The sequence below is a fragment of the Bidens hawaiensis genome, unplaced genomic scaffold (genome assembly GCF_021521415.1).
Source record: "Bidens hawaiensis isolate Kalapana, Puna unplaced genomic scaffold, B.hawaiensis_p1.1 tig00000702_1, whole genome shotgun sequence".
Taxonomy (NCBI): domain Eukaryota; kingdom Viridiplantae; phylum Streptophyta; class Magnoliopsida; order Asterales; family Asteraceae; genus Bidens; species Bidens hawaiensis.
Genome location: NW_027491042.1, coordinates 1,725,520 through 1,738,451, shown reverse-complemented (window position 1 = coordinate 1,738,451; position 12,932 = coordinate 1,725,520). Strand labels below are relative to the sequence as shown.

The following is a 12,932-nucleotide window of genomic DNA, read 5'->3' as shown; positions in this document are numbered from 1 at the left end:
GCCATTGCATTGACCCCATTATATAATAAACGAGGTTAGCGAAAAGTACAAAAACGACATGATGGTTGAAACGTCAGGTGTGGAGTTGCATTATTTTCTTTTTTTTAAAATATATTGAAGTTGCATAGTTGGAAATGAATATGTTGATGCAAGGAGGGTCATAATTGTAAAATAGTGAAATGAAAGCAGAATAATAATAATAATAATAATAATAATAATAATAATAATAATAATAATCGAAAACCAGCCCAGGCATCGAGTAATTGTTCCCGGTGAACACTGCCGGTGGTCGGTTTTTTCACACAAACACACCGATAATAATAATACTCAGTCGAAGAAAAGAACCGCATATTTATATTTTCAATTTCCGTCCGATGATTGGCTGTATTTGGATCGGTTAATTGAAATCTTATATGATATAATGCTTTGTTCTGAATTCACCATTCAGATACAGACATGGCTCCGTGATTACGACAAGATTCAATCCCTCGCTGTCATTCTCATTCACATTCAAGTACGATCATTTCTATTTATTATATGCATATCATCAATGTTTTATATCTATGTGTTGCCCTAATTAATTTGATGATGATGATGATTGGATTTGTGTTAGGCCAAATGTTATGTGATTGACTTAGATTGTGTGTTTTCTGTTCATTATTGAAGATTGCTTGTGCTTTGATTGGATCACTGGGAGCTTTGTACACTGGTGTTTGTGTCATTGATCTCGCCATTGCTTTGTTTGCTTTGGTCGCTATTGAGAACACCAGCCAGCGCCTCGGGAGAGTCTATGCCGTGCTTCTGTTTTCAGCCATTTTGTTGGACGCCTTGTGGTTCGTCCTCTTCAGTCATGAAATCTGGTTAGTCTTCCCTCTATAGGCGCCAATTAGGAGTATGTTTTCAAAGTCATTATCACCCTGTTTGACAATATTAATTAGCATCAAATGGTTAGCTGCAACAAAGAGATTAACTATAGAGCTTGTTACCAAAGGGCACCTGGCCCGATGGTAATATAGTGGTGTAATAGGTACTCCCTCCCTCTCCTCTCGGGCACTCTTTGGAGGTTCAAATCCTGGCTCCTCCAATAGGTGGATTTAGGAGTAGAATATTAGCTGTTAATATAGAGGTTGTTAGTGATCCTATGCTTACCTGCTTCTCAAAAGCTGGTTTATTGAGGTTTTCAACAATGCCTAATTATTATGTGTCTAGTCAATTAGGCATATTTTGGCTTTGAGTAAGAATCTTTTATAGAGGTTAAGTTTTAATCTTGTGAGTACGGTTATGTAGTGATGTCAAAGGTGAGGGCCTATGTGCAAGCTGACCTCCCTGATCAGGTGTAGGGGAGGCAGCCACATTGGTTGTTTTCAGACTGAAAACTGGTCTGAATCGGTCTGAACAGACCAAAAAAGGACTGAACTATTAAAAATTGAACTAGACCAGCTTCATGTTCTTAGCCACAGGTCAAAGTCAACCTGAACCAGCTGATGGTTCTGGTTAGTTTATTTTTTTGTGAAAAACTCTTGAGAAAATTCGATATCTGGTGGTTTTATGAGGTGAGTTAGGTTGTTGAAATTTGAGAATGAATAACAATAAATGCTATATTTTATTTCTTGAGAACTAACATACATTAAATGTTGTTTTCATGAAAATTAAAATAATTTCAATAAGATATTAAATCAAAATAAGTACTGGTAACTGTTTAATCAGGTTTTTTAGTTTTTAGTAGGCTGCCACCATTGAAATGTTGTTTATTAGGTTCGTTGGTGTTGTTTGTGGCATTGTTGCTTTTATAAATGGGCGCCCTTTTTGGCCATCAATGCTTGGTGATTCATGCTATATATTGAATGCATGATATAGGATAAATGGATAATAATACTGAAACTATACCTAGAAAGAAAGACTCTAAAATGTTGGAGGTGAAAATCAAATTATGGACTATGCACTGTAAAAATGTTGGAGTTGATTGACTTGATATGCGTAATGTTTTATCTCTAACAGGTATAAAATGGCCTAATGCCTAGATCATTCAATTCACATTCTATTTGTTTTTATAATATATTTCTTGTAATCATAGCAAGCACACAAATTACTTATACATTCAATCAAGAAAAGCAAACAAAAAGTGTTTCCTGTCAACTCCCTGAACCAAATCAAAAATTCTGTCATTTTGACCCGACCTACTCATTTCACCACCTCTAAATATTAGTTCAAAAATATATTTCCTAATTCTCCATTGTCAATGCAGGCACATGTCCTCTGAGTTTTATGGAAGATTTTCAAGGTTTTCTGTCAAACTCACTCTAATAATGCAAATAATTGGGTGCTCGGTGAGGTCAACATCTTCACTATTATGGATACAAATGTATAGATTAGGGTCTTCAGAAGTAGATAATAGTTCATGTCCCCAAGATGCTGACCAGGATTTAAGGAACAGTTTTATAAATCCCGCTACCCCTGCTTTCATTAGACCTAGTTCTGGTTCTGAAGATGGTTTAGGTGGTTCTATTTATGACCCGGTCTACTACTCATCTCTTTTTTCAGATAATCATGATGAAGGATTTTTGCGTGAGGTATGATGTATCTTTACTTGAAGTGACAAATTCAGCTTGTTTTTTGTTAATGTGTCGATTTGGGCTATGTTTTATCTCCAACGGGCCATATGGTTAAAATAAAAGTTGGTTACAAAAGGAAGGTAGTCAATTTAGACATGTAAACGAATCGAACGTTTAGTGAACAATCCTTGAACCGTTTGGCATGAAGTTCGTTTATTTAATAAACGAACAAACATGAACAAAAAGTTGTGTTCATTTTTGTTAAACGAATGAACATGAACATATGTCTTGTTTTTTCATTTATGTTTTTGAGTGTTCGTTTATTTATGTTCATTAGTTCACATCTGTTTAAGTTTGTTCATTGATATATATTCATTTAATATTTTTGGATACAACTTTTTTGGCTCAATGTATTGTTCTTCACGTTAGTTTTAACTGGTTTGACCTCAGTTTGGTTCTTTCGTCTATGTTCAGTTATGTTCGTGAATCGTTCGTTTATACTGTTAATGAACGAACATAAACATGTTAAGTTCATTGAATAAGTTCTATTTACTCAACCAATTTTCCCTTCCTCTTTTGCTTGTCCTTACAAACGAACATGAACAAGAAAACTTTGTTCGTTTAATTGTTTGTGTTGATCGTTTGTTCGGTTATAGTTAAACGAATGACCACAAACATGTTCCGTTCGGTTCGTTTACAAGTCTAGTCAAACGGGTCCAACAAGTTGAAAGTTGCTTAAAGGGTCAAAGTATAGTTTATATGCATATTTGACAAAATAAAATATCTTTATCTTAGTGTATTAATACGACTGTCTTCACTAAATGATGAAGACTCGTTTATTCAAATCTTAGTGTCCAAAGTTAATAATTTGGCAACTTTCATTACATTTCATGGTAATAAATATTTTATACAATTATATTCACCCAAGACGAAGGTATTCACTAAAAGATGCATAAATTATACTCCCTCCGTCCCATTATAAGTGTCATAGTTTGATTTTTCAAGTCTTTCTTGTTTAACTTTGACCGGTGATATTTTTGTTTGTGTTATATAATACTTGATGTAAAATATATGAATGGATTGGGTTTTAAATGTATTTTACATTGATATAATTTTCATCAAGTATTATATGACACGAACAAAAATATTTACGGTCAAAGTTGCAAAAGAAAGATTTGAAAAGTCAAAATAGGACACTTATAATGGGACGGAGGGAGTATATATTTATATGCTCTTAGACACTTCAAAGGGGATTTCACTAGAAAATGTATATTTTGATGCACTAGATTATTATTGAAATAGTGTAATTTTTAAAAATGTGGACGCGCTAATAATTTATAAAACAGTAAACATTTGGGACAAGAAGTTTTGCAGGTGAAACCAACCTAGGGTTGCTTAACAAGCGAGCTGAGCCAGCTTCTGTTAGGATTAAACGCACACACGAAACTGAACACGACACGAAAGCAATAAACGAACACGAGGATTTAACGTGGTTCGGTCTAAACTGACCTACGTCCACGGGTGGCAACTAGGTATATCTTTATTGAGTGACCAAATATTACAAGTACATAATGTTGTTTATATAGAGACTGAACTAGGGTTAGTAAATTATTATGCAAGAAATCTAAACCGGGCCGGGCTTGGGCCCGACCGCCCACACCCGTCTCCTCTTTTGACTTCATATAATAAACCGGGCCAACAAGGCCTACGAACCCAACAATCTCCCACTCGGAGGCCTTGAGTACTCTCGTCTGCACTCCTGATTGTACTTCTGTAATCTGAACATTAAACTTCTTCTAGTTGCCACCGCCTTCTCATCAATTAACCTGAAGGCCCGTTGAAGCTCCCCGGAGCTCCAACACGTCAGTCATGGCTGAAACTGCCCCTGACCCGTTCTCTATCCCTACCGGCTCCCACTGTAACGAACTACCGGATCCTGAGATAACCTGAGAACAAACACTCTCCATATTCAGCAAGTAATTCATTGGAGAGACTTTTACAGCTGGAATACTGGTTTTCTTAATCCACTGTCGACCTGGAACTGTAACTGAAACACGACCTGTGCTCCCACTGTCACGATGTCCCCCAACTGATTTAACCTTCCTAGCTCGTTCATCCTGAATCTTCACTTTGGCTCTGGGTTTGTTACTTGCAAAACGAACCTTCTTCTGCCCACGAGATTCTGTGAACCGGATTTTGTCTTTCACCAAAACTGGATCCACTCCTTTCGATGACATATCGACCATATACAACGAACCCATTTTCTTGCCACGAGCAACAACGAGATTCCCTTTGACTACTTTCCACTGCCCATTCCCGAACTTAACATCGTGCCCCTGGTCATCCAACTGCCCAACTGAAATCAAACGTTTCTTCAAACTTGGAATAACCCTCACGTCTTTCAAAGTCCAAGAAGTACCGGCTGAAGTTATCAAATCAACGTCTCCCATACCAGTAACCTCTAAAATATCATCATTCGCTAGTCGAACCTTTCCAAAATCCCCAAATTTAAGATTCTTCATCGTTTCACTACAGTGAGTGGCATGAAACGATGCACCAGAATCCATCACCCAAGTATCAACGCTACTCTCAACACTACAAACCAAAGCCTCATCACTACTGACCCCGTCATCTGTGTCGTCTTCTGTAACGTTCACCTCTTTCTTACCATTCGGACACTGATTCCTGAAGTGTCCTTTCTCTTTACAACCCAACATTCAATATCCTTACGAGTCTTAGACTGATTCCTCTTCCTGCTCCCACTGCCTCGCTGTTTTCCCCTACCTCTACCTTCTGTGACTAGCATATTGCCTGATGATTCACCTGAACTTCTGCGTCTTGAATCTTCTCCCAGAATCAGATCTCGAATCCCATCGAAAGTAATATTTGTAGACGAACTACAAACTGCAGTCACTGTTTGCGACCAACTGTCGGGCAAAGAGGATAATAACAAGAGGCATTGAACTTCATCATCAAACTTAATGTCAACTGACACTAAGCGGGACAAGATCGAATTAAGATTATTGATATGAGTTGTAACTGACCCACCCTCTTTCATTCGAGTTGTCACTAGCTCTCTGATAAGATAGACCTTATTCGCTGCCGAAGGCTTCTCATACATGTTGGATAGTGCGTCCATCATACCACGGGCTGTGGTTTCTTTCATGACGTTAAACGCCACATCTTCCGACAACGACAATGTAATACAAGCCCTAGCTTTCTTGTCTAACTTCTTCCAATCTGCTTCTGACAACTTTTCTGGTTTTTCATCCTCAAGCACTACATCCAAGTCTTTTTGACAAAGTAGTGCCTCAATCTGCATCTTCCACCAACCGAACTTCTGTCCGTCAAACTTCTGTATCGAAACCTTTCCGTCTTCTGCCATGGCAATGACTAAAACGAAAAACTGGATAAAACAGAGACAGACACAGCAACACGAGCCTGAACTTAACGACTGTTCAACTGAACTCTGTTAAACAATCAACCTATTTAACGTGCAGCGGAATAACGAACTGTAAATCAGAAACCGAAACTTTAAACTGAAACGATAAACCTGACAAACGCGGTTGGCACTGGTTCTCCGTTTCTTTAACGCTTCTTCTGACTTAAAACTGTTCTTCAATGAAAATAGGAATCGATTCAACTGTTCTTAGCTCGTACTTTGCTAAACCGAAACTGATCAGAAAAAACGAACCAGCAGCTGCGGAACCCTAATCAGCGGCGGCGGTACTGTAGCAGCGGCGCGGTACTGTAGCGGCGGGGAAGGGGGGGGGGGGTACTGTAGCGGCGGCGGTACTGTAGCGGGGGGCGGTACTGTAGTGGCGGCGGCGTACTGTAGCGGCGGCTGGATGGTTTGGCGGCGACTCGGCTGGTTCAACGTGTTCTTCGCGTGATCTGAACCTAAGCTCTAGATACCACTTGTTAGGATTAAACGCACACATGAAACTGAACACGACACGAAAGCAATAAACGAACACGAGGATTTAACGTGGTTCGGTCTAAACTGACCTACGTCCACGGGTGGCAACTAGGTATATCTTTATTGAGTGACCAAATATTACAAGTACATAATGTTGTTTATATAGAGACTGAACTAGGGTTAGTAAATTATTATGCAAGAAATCTAAACCGGGCCGGGCTTGGGCCCGACCGCCCACACCCGTCTCCTCTTTTGATTTCATATAATAAACCGGGCCAACAAGGCCTACGAACCCAACAGCTTCATCCCGGGCTCAGGCCAAGGCACGAAGATAAACGTGCTGAAATTGAGCTCAAGCTCAGCTCGTGAAATCTTGAGCCAGCTCGTTTAAATTAAAATTAATGTTTAATATTTGTCTTTATGTTTAAATAAAAAGTAATATTAGAGTACTCTCTAGTTGGCTCATAGAGCATATAAATGGAATTGACCTGTTACGTATATTTATTTAAATTTGGGCTTAACTTAAATGAGCTAGCTGCTAGCCAATGAGCGAGCTTACCTTGGCTCAAACATGGCTCATTTATGAACGAACCAGTTTTAAGCGAGTCACAAGCTTTTTTTATAACCCTATTCCAACCCGACTAATACCAAAAACTACCGTTTTGACCCGTGACTGGTAGTAATCTTGCATTAACATAATTTATTGTAGGGTGAAAATCGTTTCAGCAGCCTGGATCGGTCTATATCTGATGTTCCTCTGTTGAAGTCGCCTCTGAGTGGATCTTTCCAGACTGTACATGTAAGTTCCTAGCTTGTTTGACTGTTGACTTTATTATGAGGATTCTTTACCCGATCATTGAACCACTCGTGTGCAGGAAACAACTGAAGGTAGGCGTGGGAGTTATCGAAGTGCGGGATTATAATATGATTATGAGATAATATACGGAACATATGTTTGTTTGAAGACCAATTTTGCCACTTTAGAAATGGATGATAATTCGAAGTTTACAAGCTCTGTATAGTTGTGCTATTTTTGCAGGATAGGCAAAGGTAGATGGGTTTGTTACCGTTGTGTTGGGTTTATGAGGTCACTCTCCTACGTCGTTCCACTGGCCACCCCCAATTCTCCAATTGCAACCGTTAAATATCAATTGTATAGGGTATTGATTTTGTATATCATCTAGCAATCAAGGTCACCGTCGGGTTTCAATCTCTGTTACAATTCTTTAATTCGCTACCTACCCTTTCATCCGTTTCAATCGAATCCATCAGGTTAGTTATTGATTGCTTATTACAAGCTCCTTCTTCAAGATCCGGTAACAACAGCCCTATTAACCCTTACCGGAGCTCTCCAACACGTCCATAACACCACCGCAGCTCATTATTCTCGCTGTACTGTTGTTTTCGGCTACTGTTGTTAACTGCCGCCGCCGCCGTCGTCTATTGCCGTCGCCGGAAAAACGATTAAGGCTCTGTGGAGGTTGCTGGGTTGCTGCGAGGTGTTATCATTGAAGGATCTTAGCTGATTCACCCTCTGCCGCCACCGTAACACGTCGCCGGAGCTCCGCCGTCGCCGCCGCTCAACGCCGCCGCCGCCGAAACTCAAGGGTTGTAGATTGTGTCACGTTTCTAGCTTATTCTCGTTAGCTCACGGTGTCTCGTCCCGGTTTCAATATTGGTGACTTGCTAAAATCCCGGTGAGATCGTTTCATATCTTTTATTTTTGTTGGCAATAGGCCTTGATGCTGCTAGAGTAGTCAGTCCAATTTATCTGTTACTGTGTGCCGTGTGTCTATTATTATTATTAGTTTTTGTTACTACTATTATTATTATTATTGATTTGGTGTTCTATTGCTTGTGTTTGTGTGATTAGTTGCAACCATAGAGCGTAGGAACCATGACTATTACCTGAGACCATGTCCTGAATCGAGGGGTGTAGGAAAGAGTAAAGATAGGGAGCGTATATTGCGTTTGGCTTCTTGGAATGTAGGAACATTAAATGGTAAGTTGTTAGAATTGGTAGATGTGCTTAAAAGACGTAGGGTTCAGATAGCATGCCTCCAGGAGACTAAGTGGAAAGGACATAGAGGGGCTGAGTGTAATGGGTATAAGTTGTGGTACTCGGGGTCTGATGGAGCTAGGAATGGAGTGGGGTTTCTAGTGGCTAAGGAAATACACACTAGTGTGGTGGAGGTGATAAGACATAATGACAGGATTATGGTGTTGAAATTAGTACTAGGAGAGGAAGTAGTGGCAGTAGTCTCCGCCTACGCGCCTCATGTAGGCCTAGGGGATCAGGAAAAGAGAGAATTTTGGGATTGCCTAGACGCAGTGGTAGGGGGCATACCTAGGGGGGAGAGGATTTGCATAGGAGGTGATTTTAATGGACACATTGGTAAGGCTAACGATGGTTTTCAAGCCGTACATGGGGGTTTCGGTTTTGGTGATAGGAATGAGACCGGAACAGATCTTCTAGAGTTTGCGGTGGCACATGACCTAGGTATTATAAATTCTTTTTTTAGGAAACGAGATTCTCATTTAATCACTTTTAGCAGTGGCGGACGCGACACGCAAATTGACTACCTTTTGATGAGGCGAGGAGACCGACGTTGGTGGAAAGACTGCAAAGTCATACCTGGGGAGGCAGTTGTGACTCAACATCGACTACTAGTGACTGATATAGCCTTCAGAAATAAGCTGACTGTTCGAGAGAAGAAAGGTACACCGAGAATTCGATGGGGAAATTTGAAGGACGAAAATCTCCTTCTGTTTAAGGATAAACTCATACTGCATACGCGGGCTCGACTAAATGGGGACTCAACTCATATATGGGAAGCTATGGAGACAAAGATCATCCAAGTAGCAAAGGAGACTCTCGGGGTCACAACAGGAAAGTCAAGTGGGCATAAGGAGTCTTGGTGGTGGAATGACGCAGTGCAAGACAAGATAAGGGACAAACAAGGATGTTTTAGGGAGCTAATGAGGTGCACGAATGAGGAGGAGCGAGTGGATTTGAGGGACAACTACAAAACGGCCAAGATAGAGGCAAAGAAGGCAGTGGCGGAAGCAAAGAAGGCGGCCTTTAAACGGATGTATGAAAGTCTAGAAACAAAAGAGGGGGAACATGCTATGTTTAAGATTGCCAAAGCCAGGGAGCGTAGAAGGCAAGATCTAGGACCGGTGAAGTTCATAAAGGATACAAATGGGCATGTACTGGTCAAGGAGCAGGACATCAAGCTAAGATGGCAAACCTACTTCCACAATCTTTTTAACAATGGGAGAGCTTACCAAGAAGAACATGACAACACAAACTTTCATCGACAACAATCGAATAACTGCTACTGCCGACGGATCACACGAGAAGAGGTGAAGGACGCACTTAGGAGGATGGGAAGGTCTAAGGCGGTTGGCCCAGACAACATACCCATCGAGGTGTGGAAGTGTCTGGGGGAGGAAGGAGTCATGTGGTTAACTACTCTGTTCAATAGTATTCTCAAATCAGGTAAGATGCCAGACCAGTGGAGGAGCAGCGTTGTAGTTCCTATCTATAAGAACAAAGGAGACGCCCAATGTTGTGGTAACTACCGAGGAATCAAACTACTAAGTCATACTATGAAGCTATGGGAAAGAGTGATTGAGGTTAGACTTAGACGAGAAACTCAGGTTACGGTCAACCAATTTGGCTTCATGCCGGGGCGTTCCACCACAGAGGCAATACACCTTATAAGAAGATTAATGGAAAAGTATAGGGAGAAGAAGCGTGATCTACATATGGTGTTTATTGACCTAGAAAAGGCCTACGACAGTGTGCCACGACAGGTGCTCTGGGAGTGCTTGGAGGGTAGAAGAGTGCCCAGGAAATACATAGAGATAATTATGGATATGTATACCAGGAGTGAAACAAGTGTCCGTGCGCCAGTGGGGGATACTGATTTCTTTCCTGTAGAGGTAGGTCTTCACCAGGGGTCAGCGTTGAGCCCGTTTCTTTTTGCAGTAGTCTTGGATGAGTTGTCAAAGTCGATTCAGGGGACTCTCCCGTGGTGCATGATGTTCGCAGACGATATTGTGTTACTTGCTGAGAAAAAACAAGATCTAAACATGAGGCTTGAGGAGTGGCGAACAACCTTAGAGACAAAAGGTTTAAAGATTAGCCGATCTAAGACGGAGTACCTACACTGTGATTTTGGTGAGATAAACGACAGTGAAGACGCACACATCACAATTGAAGGGCAGGTGGTCCCGCAGGTAACGAAGTTCAAGTATTTAGGATCATTTGTACAGAGCGATGGGGAATTAGACAGTGATGTGACCCACCGAGTTCAGGTAGGATGGTGTAGATGGAAAGCAGCCACAGGTATATTATGCGACAAGAGTTTCCCGACTAATCTGAAGGGAAAATTCTATAGGGTGGCAGTTAGACCTGCAATGCTATATGGAACAGATTGTTGGGCCATCAAGAAGGCACAAGTGCGGAAGATGGAGGTAGCAGAAATGAGAATGCTACGTTGGATGTGTGGGCACACAAGGCTAGACAGAATAAGAAACGTTGTGCTTCGCGAGAGATTAGGGGTGGCGAACATAGCAGACAAGATAAGAGAGTGGAGATTGAGATGGTTTGGACATGTAAAGAGAAGACAGACGACGAATCCTGTTAGATCCGTAGAAAACATTACTATAGAGGGGAGGAGGGGTAGAGGACGACCGAAATTGACTTGGGATGAGAGGATTAGGCATGATTTGATAGACCTAAACCTCTCCGAGGACATGGTTGAGGATAGGAATTCGTGGAGAAGTAGAATTAAAGTTAAGGATTTTTAGAGAGAATTGAATACCTTAGGGCTTAGACTTAACTTATTTAGGTCACATACCATAATGGTATTTCCCTTACATATTTTATTATTATTATTATTATTAGCTTTTATATTGCGGTTAAACTGTGACCTTTTTATTAATATTATTATAATTAGTAGTAGTTTTTTATATAACTGTTAAACTTTGATTTCCTTTTTTTGCTTCATACACATGTTCTTAGAGCCGAGGGTCTCTCTGGAAGCCACCACTTTATTCCTTTGGATAGAGGTACGGTGTGCCTACATCCCACCCTCCCCAGACCCTACCTATAGCTCTGCTGTCGGTGGGATTTTACTGGGTATGATTGATTGATTGTGTTGGGTTTATGAGCTTGTAAATGTGTAACAATGGCATGACTAAAAGAAATGATTTAGCCATTGTTAATGACATGATGGGTTTCAGAAAAGAGTTCATAGTTTATAATCTGTTGTAGAAAATTGCACTAATTTTGACGTTATTTTACTAATCTCGTGAAAATAACGTTAAAAGTGGCGGAAGGTTAATCAGGCATCATGTGGTGGCGTTGATAGCCGAAAGACAAGGGCACATGCACCGATCAGCCGGTGTCCCGATGATTGAGTGCTATGTGCCTTATGTCCAAGGCTTGATGCAAAACTACTATCGAGCCGGGGGTCTCACCGGAAGCAGCCTCTCTATCCCCTATGGGATAGAGGTAAGGCTGTCTACATCTTACCCTCCTCAGACCCTACCATAGCATTGCTATTGGTGGGATATACTGAGTACGATGATGATGATGATGATGATGATGAAAGTTGGACCGAGTTGGACCCAAATATTTGAAAATATTTAAAAATTTTGAACCACCCGATTCTGTCACGAACCTGAGCATTGAAAGTTAAAGTGGCATTTCTTATCTAAGTGATGTTTCATGCAGGCCAGATGAGTACCAAACTAGAATTGCTATTTTAACGAGTTGAAATGTTAAGCTCGATTAATGCAGAATTTATGAATTACAGCATTGGGTTATTGTTTTAAAATTTGTATTTTACTTTGAATGAGACAAATGAGCAAGCCTAACAAGCTAGCTTATCTTGACTCATGCTTTGCTTGTTTACAAACTGAGCCTGCTCATCTCGTTTACAAATGAGCTGATTTTAAGTGTGGTTGAAGCTGCAAACTTTTTGGAACTATCTTTGCAGTTTGTTTATACAGTTTTATGTCGAACTTAACATATGTTAAGTTAATTGTGTTCGAATTTATCATTCACATATAACATTTGTTTTCATTACAAACACATGATCATCATCTTGTTCTCCCTGACCCTCTCACATGCTAATCCAACAGTTTTTTTTGCATAATATGAAAGGAGTAATTATTGGACGCCTATGGATAGAAACACGACAAACAAAACACAAAGACGGCCTCTCTTGTATCCTTGTAGTACTGATTATGCTTCCTTGTTAAACAGAAACATCTGTTTGCATGTTGACTTATTTCAAGCCTTGGTCCATCATGAGAGTTTATTGTTTGCATGTTCATAGAAGTTCTTATCACTTTTGTGTAACTTAAGCTTATTAGATCATAAGGATATGTGAACATATAAACTTAACATCTCCTAGGCCTATTCTCGATAAGAAGGTATTCGTTTA

General features: G+C 40.4%; 1 protein-coding gene across 1 annotated transcript; it reads left to right on the top strand.

The window, feature by feature from the left end:
• Positions 1 to 354: 354 nt before the first annotated feature.
• Positions 355 to 11,738, top strand: LOC143532574 (uncharacterized). Its single transcript, XM_077027596.1, has 6 exons — positions 355 to 514; positions 667 to 860; positions 2,246 to 2,570; positions 7,181 to 7,270; positions 7,347 to 7,558; positions 11,653 to 11,738. The coding sequence occupies exons 1-5, from the start codon at positions 422 to 424 to the stop codon at positions 7,392 to 7,394; spliced, it is 750 nt and encodes a 249-aa protein (XP_076883711.1). The 5' UTR covers positions 355 to 421; the 3' UTR covers positions 7,395 to 7,558; positions 11,653 to 11,738.
• The last annotated feature ends 1,194 nt before the right edge of the window (positions 11,739 to 12,932 follow it).